Raw genomic sequence first — 26,677 nt, 5'->3', positions numbered from 1 at the left:
GGAAGACACAGGTCTAAGAAGTTGATCCATTGAAACTATTGTTCATGAACATTTACAGATGAATAAGATATCTGCTTGTTGGGTGCCAAAGTTTCTAAATTATGAATCTAAGGAAATCAGAACTGACATTGCCAGAGAAACTTTAGAGGTACTTGAGGAGGATGCCATCAAACTCAACAGGAGATTAGTAACGGATGATGAAACATAGGTCTACCACTAAAATCCCGAGTCAAAACGTTAATCCATGGAATGGTACCATTCCCTTCCTCCGGCTGTTTCTCTGCCGAACGAGCATGTCAGGGAAGGTCGTGGCTTGTCGGGAGATCGACGCCCACTCTGCAGATCTCAACACACTCAGTCAGGAAATCTGGAAACACCCAGAACTTCAGTATGCAGAAACGTTTGCCCACGATTATCTATCGCATTTTGGGGGAAGCATGGATTTGAGTTTGAGAGGAATTACAAACTGGTTACAACGTTCAGGGCAGTGTTTGGTCAAAATGGAACACGTCCTCACGTGGACGTACTTTATGAATATGATGCCCTGCCAGAGATAGGACACGCTTGTGGTCACAACATGATATCTGATCATGAAGTGGGCGTGTCAGCGGGTCTTGGGGTGGAGGCGGCACTACAGGCAACAGGGACGAGAGGGAAGGTCTGTATGAATTTTCCGAGATATGTTTGTAACCTGTTATTAAATCATTCATGTTACATTCGCCAGCATACTTACCGTGATACGCCCAATTGATTTGTTTGTTTGTTTGTTTCTTAGCTGTTTAACACCGCAATCAGCAATATTCTATCTATATGACGGCGGTCCTTATATAATTAAGTTTGGACCAGAAAATCCGCCCAACTTAACTACATCTTTGTTGGTATATCGACTTCCCTTATATGTCTTTGTGTAATAATTTAGTTGTACACCAGTAGCATTTACAATACTATGGTTAAATTAGCCGCCAATGTTATGTGCAATTGTTGCAAACTTGATACGTTACATAGCCATTCTATTTGACAACTCTGCCATACAGGCAATTTGTCATGAAAGCACAGATAATGTGAACTAACATCTGCAATTCTATGTCATACAGTAATCATCTGAAACATGAATTGATAAACGCACATCAGTAATATACTTTCTATCATTATGCAACCATCTGGTGCAACAGGTAAAGACGTAAGAGAATTTCCGCGATCGACAAGCAGTTGATTTATGGCAACATTTACCAGCCATTGAAACAATCCCCAGGGGGCAAAACCAATGGCAAACTGACCAATGGGCTCTTGTTTCAATACATTACACGGTCATTTAGACCTATGTGTGGCAAAGCCACAAAAGGAAAAAGGAGTTCGAGTACATGAAAATGGACCACTGTATATGGAAGAAGTCAATGGCTTAAACTTAGATTTTTCAGTTTGTCTTGAAAACAGCATCTTGACATAAATTGAGACTGTTCAACAAATCCAGAAGAGTTTCTGGACAAATAGGTTTCCAGGAATAAAACGGGCGTGCAAACTCTTTTAGCAAGATAATTACATGAATGATAATACAGTATACGTATAATCGGGTCAGAATAGAATACTGGTGTCCTATGCTTGTTGTAAGACCGGGTTAATATATTCACAATTGAATTAAATTTAAACCCGTGGCGGCAGCATCACAGCCATGTCACGCGACTTTAGACAAACATGTATACTATTGAAAGGAAGGACAGTTACTGTTAGCCAGATATAGACTGGAATTTCGAAAATAACAAAATCAAAACCTTTCCGTTCCATAATCTATCAATTTTGTTATAACTTAAAAGAAATACGTTACAATCATGCTACTATATCTGGTTATCCCAATACTACAGTTAAGACTTACGGTGCATCAACTGCTCATGCGTAATGCATCAACTGCTGCGTGCTTGTCGTAAGAGACGACTGACGGGATCGGCTGGTCAGACTCGCTGACTTGGTTGATGAATCTGATCGTATCCCGATTGCGCAGATCGTCGCCCATGATGTCAATCACTGGATTGTCTGGTCCAGGCTCGAATATTTACAGTCCGCGTAAACAAATGGAATATTTCTGAGTGCGGCGTTAAACAACAAACAAACAAACAAACGTCTATGATGCTACAATACTCGTATTGTACACCAATGAGTACACTGCATGGATGTTGTCTTAAACGCTGGGATACTATAATACAACGTTGCAATTTACCAATTTCGAGTATTGAACTGATTGATAAACAGACATTTTTCCCGTTTTACCGTTTCCCTTGAACTTGTGCTGTATACTGTGACCACAGTAATCACGGGAACTGATAAAACAAGTGGATCCACATTCTTCCAAAGCAGCAGGATGTGAGGGGTTGAGGGGGGCCTAGTGCTCGTTGAAGCAAACGCCAGCGATGCCAGTAACTGAGAACTCAAAAAGGGGCGTGCCCCGTGTGATGCGGCTGAAATACTGCTAAAACCGGTGCAAGCTATATATTTTATCATTGATGCAGGACGCTAAAATGAAACCAGAAGGAATATTCAGTCTTCATTCAAGTGTATTTTTCATTATGATAAAATATATATAATATATAAATATATAATTGCTAGTCGCATATTCCAGTCACGTTTGATATTCTCGTCACGTCAATGTGACGTGCAGAAATGCGTTTAAATGTCAGGGTAATGAATTAAATGGTTTGTCACGAAACGTTGACTTTGTTGCAGGGTATACAGACTCAGTTTTTCATGTTTATGTGAAGTCTGTTGAGAAGATCAGCAACCCTGCTGAGTCGCCATGCTTGTGGTTTTGACACAGAGGTCCATCCGTGGTACGACCTGGAATATGTAAAGGGCGTCATGGAAAAGGATAAATACAACATTCTTTGGAATTTGCCCGTTTACAGCCTCAGGCATATCCAGGCAACATACCTGATCTTGTCTTTTTTGATAAATCCAAAGAAATTTACATAATTGAATTTTCTGTCCCTTTTGACACCAATGTGAATGACAAGATACAGGAAAAAACACGGCAAATATGCGGACCTCGCTTTCGAAATGTCACGCTTGCATCCCAAGTACCAAGTTGTCCGACTCCCCATTGTTGTCGGTGACTTAGGTTTGGTACCTCCCAATCTGTTGACTGACATTGGGAGAGTACCCGGGTTTGCTACCATAAAAAGAGCCCTTCTGACAATCTGGGTAATGCAGAAGGCGGTAGTGTTGGGAGTCTTCAAATTCTCCGAAAAGTTCTGGGTGGGTTTGACTAGGCAGCGCTTCCTGGGAGAAGTCCCATTCGCTGTCTGGCCTGCGTGTAGAGGGGGCAAGGGCCCGGGGCTGATGATGAGAATAACCAGACTGACTGTGCCAGAATCACCCGAACCCTCTTTGCTACATTTTTAAAATTTTAGTTTGTATATAATATTATTAATAATAATAATAATAATATATGTATTAGTAACCATTATTGGCATATGACACCATTCACGGCAAAACATTGATAAACATACGTTATTATTTACACATATCATGCCATGTTTATTACAACATATAATCGTAACACAGACAAAAACACAAAGATACTCAGATACCACCAGCTGCAGTCCAGTACCCACTTGTATACACAAACACTAACGTGCGCTCTCTCTCTCTCTCTCTCTCTCTCTCTCTCTCTCTCTCTCTCTCTCTCACACACACACACACACACACACACACATACACACACACACACACACACACACACACACACACACACACACACACACACACACAGATAGATTTATCCAGGGATCCTCCTCAGCAAGTATATCATATAACACCCTGGCACATCTCACATTGAGCCAGCAACTATACGCCTCATACGAGCATTTTATAGTACCAAACGTGACCTTGATCTTTGCCGCTCGAGAACGTTACGCGACACAATCGCGACCGAGGGGCGGTTTGTTTTGTACAGTAGTTTACCAATGTACTTGACATTGTTTCGCCAACAGACTGAGTAAACATATATCGTAGCAATGCCTTGACCTCATCTGACCTCCAACTATGTACAATAACAGGGACACGGCAGGGGATATTTGCCGATCCATTAAAGGTGTAACGTGCAACAATGGTCGGGCACAACGTGATCATGGATTAAACAAGGCCCGTACTCAACAGTTCAATTCCTGTAACATTTTCACTACATATTTGGGGACAAACATGGACGTTTTTCAGGCACGCTGGTAGACCCTACCACAGGTGGTGAAATATACATTGAAAGGATTTAGTATATTGGAAATATACTGAACCAGTTTTCATTGGTATAATTTTGTGTTACGTCAACATCAAACTTGATAAATATGTATGAGTCGTGTTCCACTGTATATATGTCGCTTTTGGAAGTATCACATGCACGTCAGTTTATTCAAACTTGAACTATTGTTCGTGAAAGATAGGAAGTGAATTAAGTTTAACGCAACAGTGTTTCAGTTACATAATGGCGATTCAACTTAATGGTAATGCGCATCGGACACTCGTACTTGTCAGGAAAGCAACCAAAAGCTCAGCGAATCGTTGCCCCTTATATAAACCACGTGATCATCCTGCCCTGACAGGAAAAACAGGAAAAATACATCCCAGATAAGTTGTTTTGTCGAGCAACATTCCATTAGCTCTAGCCTTTGCAAGAGCAAACTTTTGAAGTAAATCGAGGATGTTCTTTCTTTGTAGTGAGTTGGGTTTAACGCCGCTTTTAACAGTATTCCAGTTATATCACGGCGTGTCAGCTTAATGTGGGAGGAAAGCCCGAAGTGATACAGTCTGAGGTGAAACCCACGAGCACGGTTATGGTGCTGACAAACCTGGAAACATAAGTGGGGCGAACCGGGATTCGAACCCACAATCATAGGTTTCTGGTGTGCCCAAGGAATCGCGGCGCCTTAGGCGACTGGACAAACCGTGCCACCTCTTTCTTTGAATATTTCAAAGAGCGTCATACCACTCACACTCAAAAGTTGGTTTGATCACTTTTAAAGCGTGCAGTGCCTCGTATTACTTTTGTTGGTTGGTTTATTTGTTGTCTTACGCCGCACTCAGCAATGTTCCAGCTATATGACGGCGTTCTGTAAATAATCGTGTCTAGACCAGACAATCCTGTGATTGACATCATGAGCATCGATCCACGCATTTGGGATACGATGACATGCATCAACCAAGTCAACCCGATCCCGTTAGTCGCCTCTTACGACAAGCATGGGTTGCTGAAGACCTATTCTACCTCGGATGTTCACGGCTCACCTATATATGTGGCGAAATGGCCACCTACATACTATTTAATCTGGGCGCTGGTTTGCCTATACCAGACTGTATCATTTATAGGCTGTCGAGATTTCACAAGGAAAAATCGATCAAGCATAGTGGTCGGAATCGTACAACGATTACGGGAAAGGTATTGTCGCTGTTATTTAAGTGCTAATAGAATACACAGTGACATGCGCAGTCGTTGGTACGGTTTAAAAGTTCTTGTAATTAAAAAAACTATATTTCGCTTCTCCACCTTTACATAGCGTCAATACTCCTTTACCGTTACATTAACGCCTCACACGTGATCACAGCCGTGTGCAAAGAAACGAACAACAGGAACAATTCGGAACACCGAGCCATTTAACTGTTACTCTGCCGAACGAGCATGTCAGGGAAGGTCGTGGCTTGTCGGGAGATCGACGCCCACTCTGCAGATCTCAACACACTCAGTCAGGAAATCTGGAAACACCCAGAACTTCAGTATGCAGAAACGTTTGCCCACGATTATCTATCCGCATTTCTTGAGAAGCATGGATTTGAGGTTGAGAGGAATTACAAACTGAATACAGCGTTCCGGGCAGTGTTTGGTCAAGATGGAACAGGTCCTCATGTGGCCATACTATGTGAATATGATGCCCTGCCGGACATCGGACACGCTTGTGGTCACAACCTGATTGCTGAAGTGGGCGTGGCAGCGGGTCTTGGAGTGAAGGCGGCACTACAGGCCACAGGGTCAGGAGGGAAGGTCAGTATGAACTTTCGTAAATCTGCTACCATTTATTAAATCATACGTGAATGTTGTTTTAATATAGTATGTCACGGTGACTGTTAAATAATTGAACCCGAACCAGGCACACCAGTGACTTAAAGCATAAGAAGGTATCGAGACCCATGACATAACGCGAAACTGGCCACCCGAACCCAATTTTGTGTCGGCTCTTTTGTTTGTTTGTTTCATATCTTCAGCAACCCAATGCTACTATGATTGTCATGGGTGTCGACTAACGGGATCGCGTGGTCTTGGTTGATACATGTCATCGTATCCAAAATGCGTGGATCGATGCTCATGAGATGAATCACTGAATTATCTGGTCCAAACTCGTTTAGTTACAGACCGCCGTCATAAAGCTGGAATATTTGCTGTGTGCGGCGTTAAACAAACAAGCAATCAAACAAACAAATCATTATTCAAACATTCAACCATTGTCGAAAACGCAACCCAGCCTGATATTGCATAAACATGTTTTTTGTGGTGACATTGTATTCCAGATAACCGTTCTGGGCACTCCAGCAGAGGAGGGGGGAGGCGGCAAGATTGACCTTATCCATGCCAATGCATTTAAAGGGGTAGACGTGGCAATGATGGCTCATCCAGCACCATTCACAGCTGTTGACGTCTTTTGTTTATCGAGAGAGCAGTAGGTAGATGTTATGTCCTTAACATCGGTGTATCTGTGACGCAATATTTGAAGTCTCTGACTCATTGCTTGTTAAGTGTGTGCCTGCGATGCTGTGATTAGGTTAACACGCGCAAATGTCCAAGAGTTGTCACTGTGGTATTTTAGTGAATAACTGGAGGAGTGAGTGGGATCTATCAACTCTTTCAGCTGTATTACAGTTACGTCACGGCATATCAGCGTAAGGTGGTTGGAGACAACAAGGATGCAGGTTACATCAGTCTGTTATTCGAAACAACGATCACTGGAGCCTGGTACGTTCAAGGGACAACTCCGTGTGTCACAGAGTGACGGCTTAGACGGCAATAGATTTAGCTATATGTTCAAAATTATGCGAATATATGACAACATCTAATTATACTCTGCAAGTAGTATAATATTACACATGTATATTCTATATAAGATAGCTACGCGATAAATCAAAAGGAAAATGAAAAACGCGACGTGGTGTATTTCACGATAAAACATTGTTCTATCAAGATGTCATTTCTGGAGATTAGAACAGACGCTCGCAACTTGATGACGTAGTGAATTTGACGATGTTATTATTGAGAAGGAAGTGAGTGGTTCCCAACGCTGGTAAACACAATGGCCGAAAGATCGCATCCACTAATAGGCGTGATATCATGGCAATTTGTATTCGGAGAAAAGGTGACGATAATCGCCGCGAGAATTGTGAGAATATTCGGTAAAAAAGCAAACATGGAATTCTATAGCTATATATAGTTAGCGTTCTCAACGTTTACCGGCTGTTTACACGTCATAGTCGTAAGTCACTTGCATACAAGTGTTACAGCTGGCTCTAACTGTATGCATGAGCCAAAATAAACCAGCGTTTGAAAAAGTAAGACAAAACAATAAAGATCCGCCTCTTGTGTCCATTCTGATGTTCATCGGCCGCCTCCGTGATTTAAGTGTAGAGCGTCCGCCTGGAGAGCGGAAGGTCCGGGGTTCGATCCCCGGCCGCGTCATACAAAAAAACGTTAAAAGATGGTACTTCTTGTTACCCTGTCTGGCGCTCGGCATTAAGGGTCTAAAACAAGGACTGGTCGGCTCGGAGTCAGTATACTGTGTCTGAGTGGGGTATTCATGTTAAACTGCAGCATGGTATCTCAGTGTGCCAGCACTATAAATCGGCATCAGTCCTGACTAGTACAAGCAGCCACACACACACATATACACGTGCATGCACGTCGCTATATAAGTGCAATAATCTTTGACGCGACGTTAAACCCCATTTCACCTCACCTCTGATGTTCATCGGAAGTTTTCGTATGTGATGTAAAAAAGATAATGGGATGTCGTCAACAAATTCCATGGAAACCTGCTGTAGAGATCTTGAATTCTTTCATCCAAAAGGTGCACCATCAAGTTCCAAGGCAAGGCGTCTCACGCTGCGGGATTTCCCTGGGACGGCATCAACGCCCTTGACGCCGCCGTCCTGTGCTACCAGAACGTCTCCTGTCTCAGACAACAGATGAAACCTGACTGGAGAGTCCATGGTAAAGGTTCCAAAATGAATTGTGCTTCTGATCAATATGACTACAAGTATGTATGTATGTATGTATGTATGTATGTATGTATGTGCGTTCGTGCGTGCGTGCGTGCGTGCGTGCGTGCGTGCGTGCGTGCGTGCGTGAAAGTGTATATATGCAGGTGTGCATGTATCTGTGTGCGTGAGAGTAGATAACTTTGGATAACTATCCATCCTCACATCCTCATTTGATGACGTCACAAGTGCACCTAGTAACCCCACGTGACTGATGACGTCACATAACCTTGACCTTGAGGGTGGGGTGGGGGTGTTGTCAACGTCATTGCCTCATTAATATGCAGAATAACTCATTAATATGCAAATGTATGCATGACGTCATAGGTCAATTAGGTTAATAAAGGGTCAACTGACCAAATGCAATCATGCAATTAATGACTTGACTATTCCTTAACCGTAGAACACGGGATAGTAATGAATGTCCCTATATGGACATGTTACTATGACCGGGGTTGGGTTGGGTCTCGACTCACGCGGAATGGAATGTCATTGTGAGACCATTTTGGCGCGAGAACATGTGGTGAACATTTGAACCTTTTGCATTGAAGACATTTCTCTGTGGGCATTCGGTGGCGGGCTATGTGTGGTAATATCTAAAAGCCCAGGAACAGGTTCATGTAGAAAGATCTCTTGATATTCAATTACATTCATTAAGGGTCAACTGATCGGATGCAATCATGCAATTAATTACTTGACCATTCGTTAAACGTAGAACAACACGTGTCTAAAAACAAGATGGCGGACGTTGCCATGAACGCTCACGGGCGTCACGTGACCTCGGTTTGAATCTCGCGCCTGACCTACAAGTCAGTTCTATGGGGCCCCATTTCACATCTTAGGCTAAGTTGATCCGTCATTGCAATAAGAGGTCTGTTGTTCCAATGCACGAATGCAATGTGTTAATGAGTCCTTCATTAAGTGAGAACAAACGGGTAGTAATGAGTGTCCCTATATGGAAGTGGCTACTACGAGGTTCAAATGTGATTCACGGGGAAAGGAATGTCATTGTTAGACATATTCCATTGATGCATGTATTTCGCGTAGTAACGACTGTCACATGTGGCAAAGAGGGGTGTGAGTTGAATTTCCATAGAAACCACATGTCCAGTTCTTAACTCTTCTAGTGTTACCTATTATAAGTTCCTTTTAACAAACAGTTGCCATGACAACTTTATAAAAAAATAAGGGTTAACAGTCTTGACGCCAAGAGGTCAGCTCGGAGAACTATAGAGTCGGTATCGCGAAACCCGTGTGTTGAAGACTGTAATGTATGCCAGTCTGGTATAAGACGTTTTAATACTGTAAAATTCCATTCTTTTTTCTAAAAGATGTTTGAGTTCAAAATGTCGATTCAGTTTCTTATTTCAATGGAAAAATACTCGTTTAACCCATACCAAGAATCATTTTGCATGAGAAAAAATAGAGTGAAATAACGTAGATTAGTAGATAACTTCTAAGAGATAAGATAAATCCTTAATATGTAAATGTATAAGTGATGTATCAGGTTAATTAGATGAATACAGGGTCAACTGACCAGATGCAATTTACTTACATTAACAAAGAACAATGGATAGTAATGAATATCCTCATATGGAAACTTGACATCGCACGCGAAATGGAATGTTATTGCGACCGAATTTTGCCGCCTTTTTGCACCTTTTTCTCCATGCTCATTCGGGGGGCTGCGTCTGCTGAGATTATCAGCCCAGGAATAAGAGTGTGATCTATGTCAATATGTGTTATAAAACTCTGACTGACTGAGTGACTAACATTTGCACTCTAACCTTGCTGACAGATAAGACGTCCGTTTTCAAAATGAAGAGAGTTTCAGAGGATATATTTGGACCTACAGTCATTTTCACAAAGCATAGCAAGACCAAGTCGAGAAAAACATGTCTGAGAAAATCAATGGCATCAAAGGGGTCGCCGAAGAGACTGGTTGCATCTAAGAAGAAAAAGATGACAACCAAGCAAGCGAAAATGACTATACTGAAAATGCAACCCATGTCGAAAGTAAAGGCTGTTGTGAAACGAATCCGACCTGCCTTGAAGCGTCGCATGGCTGAAGGAAATATAAGAATGCTTCAGACCCTCTCATCGGGCACTTGTATTTGATCACTATGGAGGTTACCACCTGTTCAGACTGAGACAATAGTTTTACGCGAAAAGATAATCTACAGAGACATCAGAAGCAGGTGCACAGGTCAACTCAAGACTCGCCTTCTCTTCTTCCTCCTCTAGATAAACACCCTCCTCCTCCTCCTCTGCTTAAACACCCTCCTCCTCCTCCTCTAGATAAACACCCTCCTCCTCCTCCTCCTTTGGATAAACACCCTCCTCCTCCTCCTCTGGATAAACACCCTCCTCTTCCTCTGGATAAACACCCTCTTCCTCCTCCTCCTCTAGATAAACACCCTCCTCCTCCTCCTCCTGTGGATAAACACCCTCCTCCTCCTCCTCTGGATAAACACCCTCCTCTTCCTCTGGATAAACACTCTCCTCCTCCTCCTCCTCCTCCTCCTCCTCCTCTGGATAAACATCCTCCTCTTCCTCTGGATAAACACCCTCCTCTTCCTCCTCCTCCTCTGGATAAACACCCTCCTCCTCCTCCTCTGGATAAACACCCTCCTCCTCCTCTGGATAAACATCCTCCTCCTCCTCCTCATCTGGATAAACACCCTCCTCTTCCTCCCCCTCCTCCTCCTCTAGATAAACACTCCCTCCTCCTCCTCCTCCTCTGGATAAACACCCCCTCCTCCTCCTCCTCTGGATAAACACCCTCCTCTTCCTCTTTCTCCTCCTCCTCCTCCTCTGGATCAACACCCTCCTCCTCCTCCTCTGGATAAACACCCTCCTCCTCCTCTGGATAAACACCCTTCTCCTCCTTCTCCTCCTCCTTTGGATAAACACCCTTCTCCTCCTCCTCCTCCTCCTCCTCCTCTGGATAAACACCCCCCCTCCTCCTCCTCCTCTGGATAAACACCCTCCTCTTCCTCTTCCTCCTCCTCCTCCTCTGGATAAACACCCTCCTCCTCCTCCTCTTCCTCTGGATAAACACCCTCCTCCTCCTCCTTCTCTGGATAAACACCCTCCTCCTCCTCCTCCTTCTCTGGATAAACACCCTCCTCCTCCTCCTCTGGATAAACACCCTCCTCTTCCTCCTCCTCTAGATAAACACCCTCCTCCTCCTCTGGATAAACACTCCCTCCTCCTCCTCCTCCTCTGGATAAACACCCCCTCCTCCTCCTCTGGATAAACACCCTCCTCTTCCTCTTCCTCCTCCTCCTCCTCTGGATAAACACCCTCCTCCTCCCCCTCTGGATAAACACCCTCCTCTTCCTCCTCCTTTTCTAGATAAACACCCTCCTCCTCCTCCTCCTCTAGATAAACACCCCCTCCTCCTCCTCCTCTGGATAAACACCCCCCTCTTCCTCTTCCTCCTCCTCCTCTGGATAAACACCCTCCTCCTCCTCCTCCTCCTCTGGATAAACACCCTTCTTTCCTCCTCCTCCTCCTCTCCTCCTCTGGATAAACACCCTTCTCCTCCTCCTCTTCCTCTGGATAAACACCCTCCTACTCCTCTGCATAAACACCCTCCTCCTCCTCTGGATAAACACCCTCCTCCTCCTCCTCCTCTGGATAAACACCCTCCTCCTCGTCCTCCTCTGGATAAACACCCTCCTCCTCCTCCTCCTACTCCTACTACAGAGACATCAGAAGCAGGTGCATAGATCAACTCAAGACTCGCCTTCTCTTCTTCCTCCTCTGGATAAACACCTTACTCCTCCTACTCCTCCTCCTCCCGATAAACACCCTCCTCCTCATCAGGAAATATCTCCACGTTTGCTTTCATCTCGGGAACACCAGCGACACGGACGATTCAAGTTTCTTATACCCTCCAATAGCATCGTTGTTGGACCCAGTGGATGCGGAAAGTCGGTGTTTGTCTTCAACCTATTACGTCGTGGATTCGTTCAACCCCTGCCCGACTGTATTGTCTGGTGTTATACTGTGTGGCAACCGCTTTACGATAGCATTCTTCTAACTTTACCTCAAGTACGGTTTGTGAAAGGAATACCTTACAATCTCGAAGATGAAAACTTCTTCGATGCCCGTAATCAGAACATGATGGTGTTGGATGACTTTTTGTCTGAAGCAAAGAATGACAATCGGATTTCCCGTCTGTTTACCCAAACCTCCCACCACAAAAATGTCATTATATTTTTGCTATTGCAAAACCTCTTCCCGAGAGGTAAGGAATCTAGGGACATTGCTCTAAATTCTCATTATGTCACACCTTTCAATTCGCCAGTGGACAGACAGCAGGTGAAGTTATTCGCCAGAAGAATATTTCCTGAAGACATTGGTAAATTTATGACTCTTTATGAAAGGGCTGTTGAAACCCCTTATGGACACCTTACAGTGGATCTCAAACCCGGTACAAGTGAGAAGAATAGATTACATGTCAACGTCTTGACAACCAGCGACAATCAACCTGATCACAGTGCTTCACAACAACAACAACAACAACGGGTAAAAGATGTCTCTCTAGCATTAGACGTGCAGACAGCTCCTGACATTCGTGCTGATCACACTTCAATTTCGAAAGAAAGGTCTCTAAGCTCTGACGACGACGACGTTGAAACAGCATCCATCTCGAGTGACGACACAGGACCTTTTACCATGGCCACTGCGTATACTGACTGCGTCGTATTGATAGACAATATGCACGATCTACAGCAACATATTAGATCATGGTGTCCAGCAAACAACAACTTGAAATGCAAAAGAAAATGTCTCAGATATGAGAGTGACGACAACGGTAACGACGATGAGGAACGACTTCCTGAACAGAAAGGTGGAGGTCTCGCTGTCAAACGTCGTCGTGGGAAACCGCCAAACGCCGACGTGGATGCGGAGGAGTGGCAAAATGTTGGTTTACAACGCATCTGGAATCGTGTGTACAACATCAAGCATGACGCAATGAAACTCAAGAGGAAAAAGTACAGACAACAGGGTCGAACAGAAGAATGGATTGACAGAAAAATGAAACAGATGTGGGAAAGCGAATTGACCGACAGTCTCAAAAGTGTCATAGAGTTCTCCAAATATTTTAGACAGACGCCTCTATTTCAACCCATCCTAGACAGCCTGAGTGATATGGATCCTGGCACTGATCAATCTATTATCAAAAACAAGATCGCTCGTTTCACGAAAACTGTGATGAAAGACATTCTGACTCGTGTAGACATACCTGAAGCAGATAGTGACACTGAATCTATCTCAGCCGCCGATGATGGCGATGACGAGCAGAGCGAGCAAGAATAAAAACCTTGTTCTCGTGTTACAACCCTTCAGTTGAGATTTTGTGTTACCCAAAGCAATGACACGGAAGAATCGATCACCGAGTCGAGGTAAAGGAAGAAGATTTGGACTTAGCCATGTATTGTCAAAACAGATTTCTCTAAATGACAGCTCCCTGGCGTCAAAGAAACGCCTGGTCATATACATCAGGAGACCGGTCAAATTGGGACCCCCGGGAGGCAAACATCTATAAATGTCACAAAGATGGTCGTCTCCATCAGGTGCATATGAGTGGTGTATTTCATGTCGAGATTAAACACTTAAAACTTTTCTAAAATCATTGAACCGTCAAGGTTTTTAATCATTTTGTAAATCGTTGAAATCACTCGAACTCTACACTTGTAAAGACAACACCCTGTGCTGTTAATAAAAGCCTCATTACAGTTTACATTTTGTTGTTGTTTTAATTCATATTTCTATGATCTCATACATATGGTCAATATGCCTCTGAAAAGCAATTATCTCTACAAGCCGATCACACGACATTTTGCTTGTGGTTTTTTTGGTTATTTTTTTTTTTAGTATCACACAGGTACTAACACGAACTTGTCTATAGTAAAACCACACTGTTAACACTTCAATTCAACGAGAACTGTTAACCTACAGTGAGTGAGTGAGTATGATATAAGCCGCTTTTAGCAATATTCCATCAATATCATGGCGGGGGACACCAGATATGGGCTTCACACATTGTACCCATGTCGGGAATCGAACCCGGGTCTTCGGCGTGACGAGCGAACGCTTTAACCAATCAGCTATCCGACCGCCCCTCCGTACAGATTCATATCATAGATCTATCCAACTTCATTTGAGGTGCTCTGACGTCAGCACTTACAAAAAGGAGCTCTTTTCAACAAATTGTCACAGGATAAGTTTTCAATAGCCTATTTAGGCTGAAATTTGATTGTTAAAACGAACAAATGTCCAGCTTGGCACTCAAGGGGTTAAACTTTTGGAACTATATTTAAATGAGAATCTTGCGTGCCCGGAGACTTTAGAAAATTGGAATCTTTGTAAAACGGTTTAGTGTTATTATTGTTTAATCACGTTTGTATACACGCAACGAATAAATATTCTTGATGTGAGTGTATTGTCATTTTGTTTGTTGTTTAACATATACCCAACCTGATACAAAACAGTCAATTAACCTTGTGATTTTCGCTGCCAGAGGTTTTGAGTTAAAGGTAATGAACGCTGTGATGTGACATGGTGAAATAATAGAAAAAAATATACAATAATTGGTATCAATAAACTTAAGAAATTTTGATTTGGTAAAATACAATGTATAACACTTTTTTTTAAATTTTCCGACTTGCAGACGAACTCGCATTAGTCTTTTCGTTCAAAATCAAAATGGATATATCTATTAAATCAAAAAAAGTATGTACGGATGTACAAGTGCTATTCGATAACTAAACTAGGGAAAGATGCATATGAAAATCATTCACATGTTGCTGAGATGATCTCCTGACTTCTACATACTCTTTGGAAGATATTAGACATAAACACAATTAACGAAAATTATTCTTATAACTGCAAATTAACACGAATATACACTCATACTGTAAGTAGGTCAAGGGTCAGATGCATTCGGGCAGTGTTTGAAGTAAAATGCTCGAATTTCAACTCGTGAAATAGTCGTTCGTTGGTTTCTCCTGTAATTACAAATACTCTGAATCAGACATAATAGACACACACTTTGGAAGACATCCTCTCTCCAACTTTAATTTCTCGTGCAAAACACTGTATTCTCCCACCGAATATCATGTTTCCCACTTGATTTTGTTATAACACACAGAGGTGAAGTTTCCAGCTAACACCCCATGCTCTCAATTAATTTCCAATAATTATCAAATTGACTTCCAAGTTATCAGGTAACGACCATTCCGTTGGCTAGCTATCGCGCTATTATAATATGTATCTAGCAAACAATGGTAACATGGTCAGTTTGAAGTTAAAACTATCATGAAATATTTCACAATGATTTTGCAAATTCGTACTTTGCAGAGTTAAAGGATATGGTTGTAAATTTCACACAGGCGAATTGGTGTTTTTTCATATAATTAGTGTTGTTTTTTTACAAAATTAGATCCTGATATTCTTAGTATTCATCATGCCTTTATTGAATAGCATGTGTATAGTAACGCATACCATACATGTATGTGAACTTTCTACAACGGAGTGGAGCTGTGGTTAACCAAACCCCTCCATTCATAAGCAGGCTCACGATAAATGGCATGTGGTGACCTCAATTTCAGGAGGCTCTCTAGTCAGTATTTCACAAAACAGCGACACTGACAAAACAAGGTGTTATGTGTATAACATATACCAACTCATTCTGAGTGTTGTAAAATAAACCTCACTTGTTACCATATAAGCAATATGATCTACTGTTAGATGCGTCGTCAACTGTGTACATAGTACACTAACTAAATATGGAAATATTACTATGCCCATTGAGCGTTGTAAAGAAGGTGATCACGTGACTCCCCAGCGAATATGTACTTGGTGAAGCTTGCGTTGAATTGATCATCGGGTTATCTTCCTGACCACTGACAGAGGACACAATACACCAAACGATTAATCTTAAGGTTTTAAAAAGCTAATCATGCTAAATTCAGAATATTCTAACTTTATCTCGAGTCATAGAAATTTATCATGACAATGGTTAACTAACACTATGCAAAGATCACCTTTTTAAAACCTTAAGATTAATCGTAACTGTTTTGTAAAAAGAGATAAAAAAAGGCAATATAAGAATACATTGATCGATGTCTGACTTTATTAAAGAGCACATAGGTAAAGGTAACTACATCACTATGTCTCTTCATAATGATGGTTCTTCAATGGGACGCCATTTGTGGTGCACACATCCTGGAACAAAGGGAACATTGAGTTTGTACATGTACTTTTTTTTTCCTAAATGAGAATTCGTTGGACTCATGATAACATAATAAACTCAATCAAGGTTTTTTTCCATACATATACATCATGCAGAAACAGACTATAACATCTACAGCCATGAATTGCAATGCCATAGCATGTACCCAAAAGTTGTGCGCCGCTCGCACAACAAAGTATAGTCTGTATCAGAAATCACTTTGTTAAATTTCATATAAAGTAAATTTTCATAAAATCACTATGAGTATTCTATTTCTTGCTTTGTAAAATGTTTAACGAGTGATGTTTTATAAACAACAACAACAACAAAAAGAAGAAGAATTATATCTGATTTCTGTTGGGTATTAAACTCTACAAATGGATTAGTTAAATAAGAATCTGTTTTAAGTTTAACTGTTAAATAATCTGAATTATTTTGTCAAAAGCATGGTGTACAAATGCATACATAACATTACAAAAATGCTTTACACAAATATGCATTAGAGGTAGACAGATGAGAAAGAAAGAAAAAAGATTTCAATGTAACTAATTACATATCAGTAAATAATTTGTAAAAATATTTCTATTAAAATTATTACTCACCTAAGACTGACTCTGACACAGCAGCACGTGACCTCCATTCTCCTCATTCATTCCGTCTTCAATACTGCCAGCAAGGTTAGTCACTCAACACGACCGTTGAGTTTTATAACACATATTGACATAGATCACACTCTTATTCCTGGGCTGATAATCTCAGCAGAGTTATCTTGCATATTAATTAGGGATTGGTGACCTAAGTTTCCATATAAGGATATTCATTACTATCCATTGTTCTTTGTTACTGAATGCTCAAGTAATCTTATCTCTTAGAAGTTATCTACTAATCTACGTTATTTCACTCTATTTTTTCTCATGCAAAATGATTCCTTGTATGGGTTAAACGAGTATTTTTCCATTGAAATAGGAAGCTGAATCGACATTTTGAACTCAAACATCTTTTAGAAAAAAGAATGGAATTTTACAGTATTAAAACGTCTTATACCAGACTGGCATACATTACAGTCTTCAACACACGGGTTTCGCGATACCGACTCTATAGTTCTCCGAGCTGACCTCTTGGCGTCAAGACTGTTAACCCTTGTTTTTTTATAAAGTTGTCATGGCAACTGTTTGTTAAAAGGAACTTATAATAGGTAACACTAGAAGAGTTAAGAACTGGACATGTGGTTTCTATGGAAATTCAACTCACACCCCTCTTTGCCACATGTGACAGTCATTACTACGCGAAATACATGCATCAATGGAATATGTCTAACAATGACATTCCTTTCCCCGTGAATCACATTTGAACCTCGTAGTAGCCACTTCCATATAGGGACACTCATTACTACCCGTTTGTTCTCACTTAATGAAGGACTCATTAACACATTGCATTCGTGCATTGGAACAACAGACCTCTTATTGCAATGACGGATCAACTTAGCCTAAGATGTGGAATGGGGCCCCATAGAACTGACTTGTAGGTCAGGCGCGAGATTCAAACCGAGGTCACGTGACGCCCGTGAGCGTTCATGGCAACGTCCGCCATCTTGTTTTTAGACACGTGTTGTTCTACGTTTAACGAATGGTCAAGTAATTAATTGCATGATTGCATCCGATCAGTTGACCCTTAATGAATGTAATTGAATATCGAGAGATCTTTCTACATGAACCTGTTCCTGGGCCACACATAGCCCGCCACCGAATGCCCACAGAGAAATGTCTTCAATGCAAAAGGTTCAAATGTTCACCACATGTTCTCGCGCCAAAATGGTCTCACAATGACATTCCATTCCGCGTGAGTCAAGACCCAACCCAACCCCGGTCATAGTAACATGTCCATATAGGGACATTCATTACTATCCCGTGTTCTACGGTTAAGGAATAGTCAAGTCATTAATTGCATGATTGCATTTGGTCAGTTGACCCTTTTTTAACCTAATTGACCTATGACGTCATGCATACATTTGCATATTAATGAGTTATTCTGCATATTAATGAGGCAATGACGTTGACAACACACACACCCCCCACACCCTCAAGGTCAAGGTTATGTGACGTCATCAGTCACGTGGGATTACTAGGTGCACTTGTGACGTCATCAAATGAGGATGTGAGGATGGATAGTTATCCAAAGTTATCTACTCGTGAGCGTATACGTGTTGCGTGTGTGCGTGCGTGCGTGCGTGCGTGAAAGTGTATATATGTAGGTGTGAATGTAGCTGTGTGCGTGAGTGTATACGTGTTGCGTGCGTGTGTGCGCATCCGGTGCAAAATATATAATTCACAGAATTCAATTCTAATAGCATGTTCCATCAAAGAAGATCGGAGTTAATAATGTGAATCTGGCTGATTGTGTGTCACCGTGGTCGATAGAGCATACTGTTGCTCACTCCCGTGATACAGCTTGAATATTGCAGACTAAACTTGTGTTTTAGGGATAATCAAGAATGGGGGAGCCAAACCCAACATTATCCCGGAGCTGACGGAACTCGAATACTACCTGCGGACACCTAGTGATGACGATATGGGTGTTTTGAAAGAGAAGTTTATTCATTGCATCATGGCGGCAGCAGCAGCAACTGGATGTAAGGTGGATAGCATTAGATTATGTCCTGGTGAACTGGCTGATTACATTTCTTATATTCATTATCCTAACATTAAGAGAAGAACTGTCGGGTTGTGTGCACATGTATTTCTCGTCACATCTATGTCATTTCGTGAGTCATTTTGGTTTAACGCTGTCTGTATTGCAGTTACATCACGGAAGTTATGCATATTGTAGGTAAAATGCCGTTAGAGACACATACCTATACAGGTGATACACTTTTGAGAATTTGCTGAAACTCATGAAGATCACACGCCTTGGTATTGAAACAAATAGTTAGAATAAAAACGACACTGGGATTCAAACTCACGATCACTAGCGCGACTTCAGGTATGTCGTCACCAAGCAGACACATACGATTTAATGTAGAGTATTTCACGGCCAATCAATCTCTCTCAGACCAAAGGAATTTCTAAATTCTAAATCCGTTATTTGATATAAGCAACACTGGGTTTTTCGTCTGAAGCACGTAACAATCAACCGTGGGCGTTATCACCGAAAACACATGATTGTAATTCATAATAAAGGAGGATTTTTAATAGATACCTCTCTAAATTTAAGGTTGAATATGACTTTGATCCAAAGTCATATTCCAACGTCGTCACAAACAGGTCCCTAGCGAAGGCTTTCACCACTAACGCTAATACAACGGGGATAGTATTTACGCCGAAGGAGAAATATGCAGGCCTGGCATCGGGGTCCACAGACATGGGCAACGTTTCGTATGTTGTCCCCAGCATCCATCCTTTGTTCTACGTCGGAGTCGAAGGCTGTCTTAACCATACGAGAGAATTCACAACGGCATCTGGTGAGGCGCAGCATATAACAATGTATGCACAAGGGCTCCATGAGTTAGTTGGGGAGCAGTGTCTTTATAGACTGCCTTGGCAATTAGGATGTGCAAGCTCAAGGTTTGGGAACATGCCCAATTGGTCGTATGGTGCTTATTACCGATCATTTTCGGGTCGAATCTTGATTCGATTCCTTGACCCGCAAATCCATACACAAAAAGGATTTTAGTGAGTAGGTGAGTTAAAGATAACGTTGGAAGGGCTGTATTTCAGCCAAACAACGACGGAATCAATGTAGGTATACACGGTCAAAGTGGCCAATAAAATGTTAACGAAATACGTGTATCAAATTTAGAAAATAACAAGGCCAAAACGAAGACACGAAAATGAAACGTAGTTTTATATTATTACTATTAAAAATGGGCCATGTACCGATATCTGATGCATGTCATCGTATCCCAAGTGCGTGGATCGTGGATCCCTGTGTCTGTGTGTGTTTGTGTGTGTATCTCTGTGTGTTTGTGGGTGTCCCTCTGTTTTGTTTGTATATCTGTGTGGTTGTGTACTTGTGTGTGCCTGTGTCTGTGTGTGTTTGTGTGTGTATCTCTGTGTGTTTGTGGGTGTCTCTCTGTTTTGTTTGTATATCTGTGTGGTTGTGTACTTGTGTGTGTTTGTATGTGTGTGCCTGTGTCTGTGTGTGTTTGTGTGTGTATCTCTGTGTGCTTGTGGGTGTCCCTCTGTTTTGTTTGTATACCTGTGTGGTTGTGTACTTGTGTGTGTTTGTATGTGTGTGCCCCTGTATGTGTGTGTTTGTGTGTGTATCTCTATGTGTTTGTGGGTGTCTCTCTGTTTTGTTTGTATACCTGTGTGGTTGTGTACTTGTGTGTGCCTCTGTATGTGTGTGTTTGTGTGTGTATCTCTGTCTGTTTGTGGGTGTCTCTCTGTTTTGTTTGTATACCTGTGTGGTTGTGTACTTGTGTGTGTTTGTATGTGTGTGCCTCTGTATGTGTGTGTTTGTGTGTGTATCTCTATGTTTGTATGTGTGTGCCTCTGTATGTGAGTATCTGTCTGTATGTATGCCTGTACATTTATGTCTCTATGTGTGTGCGTCTGTATGTCTGTCTTTATGTCTCTGTGTGCATGTCTCCGTGTCTCTAAGTGTGCGTCTGTGTGTGTGCGTCTGTGTGACACAGAGACACACACATACAGACACACATAGACACAGACAAAGAAGACGTACACACAGACACTGAGACACACATACACACACAAAGACGTATATGTACACACAGACACTGAGACACACACACTCCGACGCACACTGACACGCGGGCAAATAGACGTTAACACAGAGACACCCACTGACACACTCACACACACACTCATCAGATTTAAACTTTGTACAAAAGCAAATGCAGGATCGTTAAACCTCAAAAGGAATATTATCTCAATTTACGAAGTTTACACATGTCACGGTATTGACATGTTTGAAAGCATGGCAACAGCTTGTTATGAGCATCTGCACTCAATTAATCCTTGTAAAGGATACACACAATACATATAATATCATTGCCCCCATTAAAATCCATTTTCAATTGTGTGTCATCACTTACATTTTGTGTGTCATGTAGTGCATGACCTGCACACTATGGAACTTACACTTGATTCAGGATTCCTACTGTTGCATGAACAATATTTATATAAATCATACAATATTGCAATGTTTAATTCTGTCGAGAGCAGTTATTCTGAAATTAAATGTTAAATGTTTTTTTTTTTTATATAGCCACATCTGTTGTGTGGCGTAATGCATGCATTGATACTGTTTACATAACATAAATATATCCCCGAGTGAATCGGCAATGTGTGCTGTGTGTCCACTGTCCATTGTTATGTCTCCACTGTCAACTGTTGTGTGTCCACTGTTGTGCGTCCACTGGCCACTGTTGTGTGTCCACTGTCCATTGTTGGGTGTCCTATGTCCACTGTTTTGTGGTTAACTGTCCACTCTGATGTGTCTACTGTCCACTGTTCACTGTTTTGTCTCCACTGTCCACTGTTGTGTGTCTACTGTCCACTGTTTTGTCTCCACTGTCCACTGTTGTGTGTCTACTGTCCACTGTTGTGTGTCCACTGTCCACTGTTGTGTGTCTACTGTCAACTGCTGTGTGTCTACTGTCAACTGCTGTGTGTCTACTGTCCACTGTTGTGTCTCCACTGTCAACTGTTGTGTGTCTACTGTCTACTGTCCACTGTTGTGTGTCCACTGTCCACTGTTGTGTGTCTACTGTCCACTGTTGTGTGTCCATTGTCCACTGTTGTGTGTCCACTGTCCACTGTTGTGTGTCCACTGTCAACTGTTGTCTGTTGTGTGTCTACTGTCCACTGTTGTGTATCCACTGTCCATTGTTGTGAGTCTACTGTCTACTGTTGTGTCTCCACTGTCCACTGTTGTGTGTCTACTGTCCACTGTTGTGTGGCCACTGTTGTCTGTTGTGTATCCACTGTTCACTGTTGTGTATCCACTGTCCACTGTTGTGTCTCTACTTTCCACTGTTCTGTGTCCACTGTCCACTTTCCACTGTTCTGTGTCCACTGTCCACTGTTGGGTGTCCACCGTGCATTATTGTGTGTCTACTGTCCACTGTTGTGTGTCCATTGTTCACTGTTGTGTCCACTGTTGTGCGTCTACTGTTTACTGCTGTGTGTCTACTATCCAATTGTGTGTGTCTACTGTCCACTGTTGTGTGCCCACTGTTCACTGTTGTCTGTTGTGTCTCCACTGTCCACTGTTGTGTGTCCATTGTTCACTGTTGTGTCCACTGTTGTGGGTCTACTGTATACTGCTGTGTGTCTACTATCCAATTGTGTGTGTCTACTGTCCACTGTTGTGTGCCCACTGTCCACTGTTGTCTGTTGTGTCTTCACTGTCCACTGTTGTGTGTCTACTGTCCACTATATGTTTACTGTCACGTGAATCAATTCTATGTAGTTATATAACTACGATAGGAATGTGAATTATTGTACACAGGGTCTCCCGAAGCGCAACCCGTCACACTAAACGTCAGCAAGGCCCTCGCCATGACAGCCATCGACGTCTACACACTGCCGGGGATGCTGTCGGACATAAAAAGAGACTTCAAGAATGACACGAAATACAGTTAAGCAGTCATCTGTGGGAGCAGTAATAAGCAGACTGAATAATAATTATATTGACGTTTTATGATAAAAAAAGAACATGAAGCAAGTATAGTGTATCCATTGGAGCTTAATATATGTGACCTACCAGGGGAAAAGGGACCTTATGGGTGCTAGGATACAATTGTGCTGTGACGTCTTAAAGAAAGACGTTTAAATGAAAAATGATACTTTGCAAAAAATCAGTCCAAATGTTTGATGCCATTGGTGCCATGGGTCTCACGTGTAATAAATTTAAATTGATGCTAATGAATTGAAGTTTTAACTTTTCAACCATAAGGTCCCTTATCTCATGGTAGTTCACATACATTGTATATTCGTACTATTGGATGATATTGGTACAACCGAATTATGATGATGAACTGGATGGTAAAAAGGAATCTACCAGATTATAAGCGTACAGCAACACTTCATAGATTGTATAAATACATGAAATAAATATAATGAGCCTTTTGAGTTTTATTTGTTGCAACAACAACAATAATAATAATAATAATAATAATAGTGCATTTATAATGCGCCAGATTCCATTCACCAAGTGGATGCTCATAGCGCTACACTATTATTACCCCGGTCAATGGATCAGTGAGGACTCGATTTTCATTCTAAGCTCCCTGGGGAGTGCACAACCCAAGCTGCCCGTGAGGCGCTAGAAGGTCAACAGCCACTTTACCATCTCATCCTACCGGGTACCAACTCACTGCTTGGGTGAACAGAGGCACATTTCGAATACAGTTACTTGGCTAAGGAGACACCACATGTGGTACATGTGCTTTAGTGTGGGGCAGGACCAAAGCCATAGATACTCTCTGGAGTCAAGCTGCTCAACGTGGTCACCCATCACCCATCCAACTACTCTCCGAGACCGACGTTGCTTAACTTCACCTGACTTGTGATCTGTGCGCTGTGCACAGGAACATGTGCCACCACGATGTCCTGATATACCTGATGTCCCTTACAAGGACAAGACGCACACACAACACCTTTGGTAGCTCAGTACATATCTTTCATATCATCCCTACACTAATACTCAGCATGCCGGGATCACGGGATCTTGGGTTCGAATTCCAGATCCCCGTAATAATGATCCTTGACGTCTAAGGATCACACTCAGCTCGTGAGTTTCAATAATTTGACCTTTCTGCTCGCATGGAGCTGACACGCCGTGACAGGAGAGGAATTGTATTTTTCAATGCGGCACAAAACCAAAGTTTCATCTCCTAGCACATACACATGCAAAATATAAAAAAAACACACCCATATTATCTATGCATCGTCACACGACAGGTTTCAAATTTGAATTCATATAATAAGGTGCCATCGCATTAAAATCAGACCTTAGTTCTCGCTACCGCCAAACAAAGATCAGAGGACATCCCATTACGGGTCACGTCAGACCGACCTTGCGCGAACTTTGACCGACCTAAGGAATGACCAAGCAGAAGGCAGTTTTCTCGTGCTTTACAGCACAAATTTCAAATTGGCGACTACGCTTCGAAACATATTTTGACAAATTCTCGATTACAAATTTGAAACCTGAACAAAAAACACCCTGGAAGGCTAATATATGGTCTAGGTTGTAAGAATTCAGTCGTTAAACCCGTAACTATCGTTCGGAATACCCCGTGTTAAAGTTTTCGAGATTGCATGATTAGAAATCACATTCCGACTGCCACTTCCATAATCTGGTAGGCGACGCACTGATTGGTCGGATGAAAGGTCGCTCGGACGTGACCCCTAATGGGATGTCTTCAGATCTTTGTTTAGCGGTAGCGAGAACTAAGGTCTGATTTTAATGAGATTGCATAAGGTGAGGCTTGAGATTGGACGATATAAAAAGGAATTAAATCACTACTGATTATCTTAAGTTTGTCAAACAAAAATATTCATGAAAATGAATATAAGTTTGTGTTTATTTGTAATGTAAATATATTCCTCGAAAATACCATCTTTTCCTGACTTTACATAGGTTTGAAATAATAACGTCATCAAATAATGTATCCAATACACAAAATGTAGGTATTTCCACTTATAAATCTATGTGCTTACGCCTTTTGTATGTTAATTGATGTATTGTGAATGTTCTCTCTTCGTGTATCTCTGTAATGTAGAATGGACATGTGGCCTACACAACGAAATGAATAAAGATTGATCAATATACATGTACATGTACATATGGTGTATATTCCTCCCGTAGTGTGTTGCTTCGCTTTATTCTTAAAGCAAGTGTTCTTGCTTTAATGTTAAGCAAGGGCCGAACAACATTTGGATTCAATGATTCACTCCCCATTCCTTATTAAGCCAGAGCACGCACCAGTATCGGTGACACCATAGTATTTGTCCTCATGACTATCCTTATCTGGATATGATTATCCCTGTGTTCCCAGCATTATAATTTTCAAGCCTGTTGTGAGCTATGCAGGTCTGAGCTAATGTCAGTGTCTATACAACCCACAACTGGCTCAAGAATGACTTGGTTATAATTCTTCTTCCAATAGTAAATAATGCAAATTAACAATGACTCGAATGTGGCTGACGATGTATCTGCTCAGACCATCATGGTCTTTGTGAACACCTTTTTATTACAATTAGGAACGACGTTTCGGTGTAGGTTCTAACATTGCTACTAATTGTAATAAAGAAGTTGTTCATCCGTATATAAACTCAGTTTATTTATTTTTTGAAAAGTTACCCTCAAATCATTTGTTTTAACAGTTCTAAGATATAGATATATTATGATAAAGAAAGGAAAGTAAATTGGAGGAAAAACTATACACAGTTTTGTAAAAAGTATTTTAGAAAGTGAAAATGTTTTAGAATAATGAATTTTGATAAATGAAATACAAATTACCTGCTTCTATACAATATTTTGGTATAACTAGTCTTCTATACTTTATATTTCCATGAAAGACCGGGGATTAGGAAATTCAATAAATCTCAAACATATTTTGTATAATTTGGCCATTTTCGTTTATATAAATGATGATTCTGTACATATATGCTTAAACAATTATGATTTTATTATCCAGTTTGATGGAAAGTGTTCATAATTTATACTTTTCAATAGGGGAAAACGTGACGAATTTAACGTCATATATATATATAAAACTGGATAGGTTTATACTTTAGTATGTTATTCTGTGTATACAAACCAAGGAAAACAGTTGCATTTTCTTCTGTAGAATGTTGACGTGCGCTTTTGCGCTTTGTTGGCATGGAGTTCCGTTTGAGCTAACGGCCATCTCGATTTTGGTCAATAATTTCAAGTCTTGATTTTTATATGTTCCACTTAAAATATTAATCATGTACATTTTAAGTATGTTTAATACTAATATAAGTTATTCCATGCTAAAAAACGCAAAATGAAAACTTTTGCAATTTGTCCTAGGTTTAACACTTTATTGCCTGGACTCCTTTTCAGGACAGGAGGGAAGGTTATATTCAGGGTGTTGTTAATTGAATGGTTTACCTGCTAAGTACTTGAACTGAATAACAATATTTTGGCTTTTGAACT

General features: G+C 41.4%; 1 protein-coding gene across 1 annotated transcript; it reads left to right on the top strand.

Annotated features, from left to right (window-relative positions):
- The first annotated feature begins 5,656 nt into the window (after window positions 1-5,656).
- LOC139474866 (peptidase M20 domain-containing protein 2-like) lies at window positions 5,657-23,245 on the top strand. The gene is made up of 6 exons (XM_071258050.1): window positions 5,657-6,016; window positions 6,541-6,689; window positions 8,088-8,230; window positions 19,005-19,159; window positions 19,736-19,982; window positions 22,997-23,245. Exons 1-6 carry the CDS (start codon window positions 5,657-5,659, stop codon window positions 23,128-23,130), a joined length of 1,188 nt encoding a protein of 395 aa, XP_071114151.1. The 3' UTR covers window positions 23,131-23,245.
- Window positions 23,246-26,677: the final 3,432 nt, after the last annotated feature.

The sequence above is a fragment of the Haliotis cracherodii genome, unplaced genomic scaffold (genome assembly GCF_022045235.1).
Source record: "Haliotis cracherodii isolate W230 unplaced genomic scaffold, xgHalCrac1.p SCAF_3, whole genome shotgun sequence".
Lineage (NCBI taxonomy): Eukaryota > Metazoa > Mollusca > Gastropoda > Lepetellida > Haliotidae > Haliotis > Haliotis cracherodii.
Note: the sequence above shows the minus strand (reverse complement) of the source record. Positions and strands in the feature narration are given on the sequence as shown.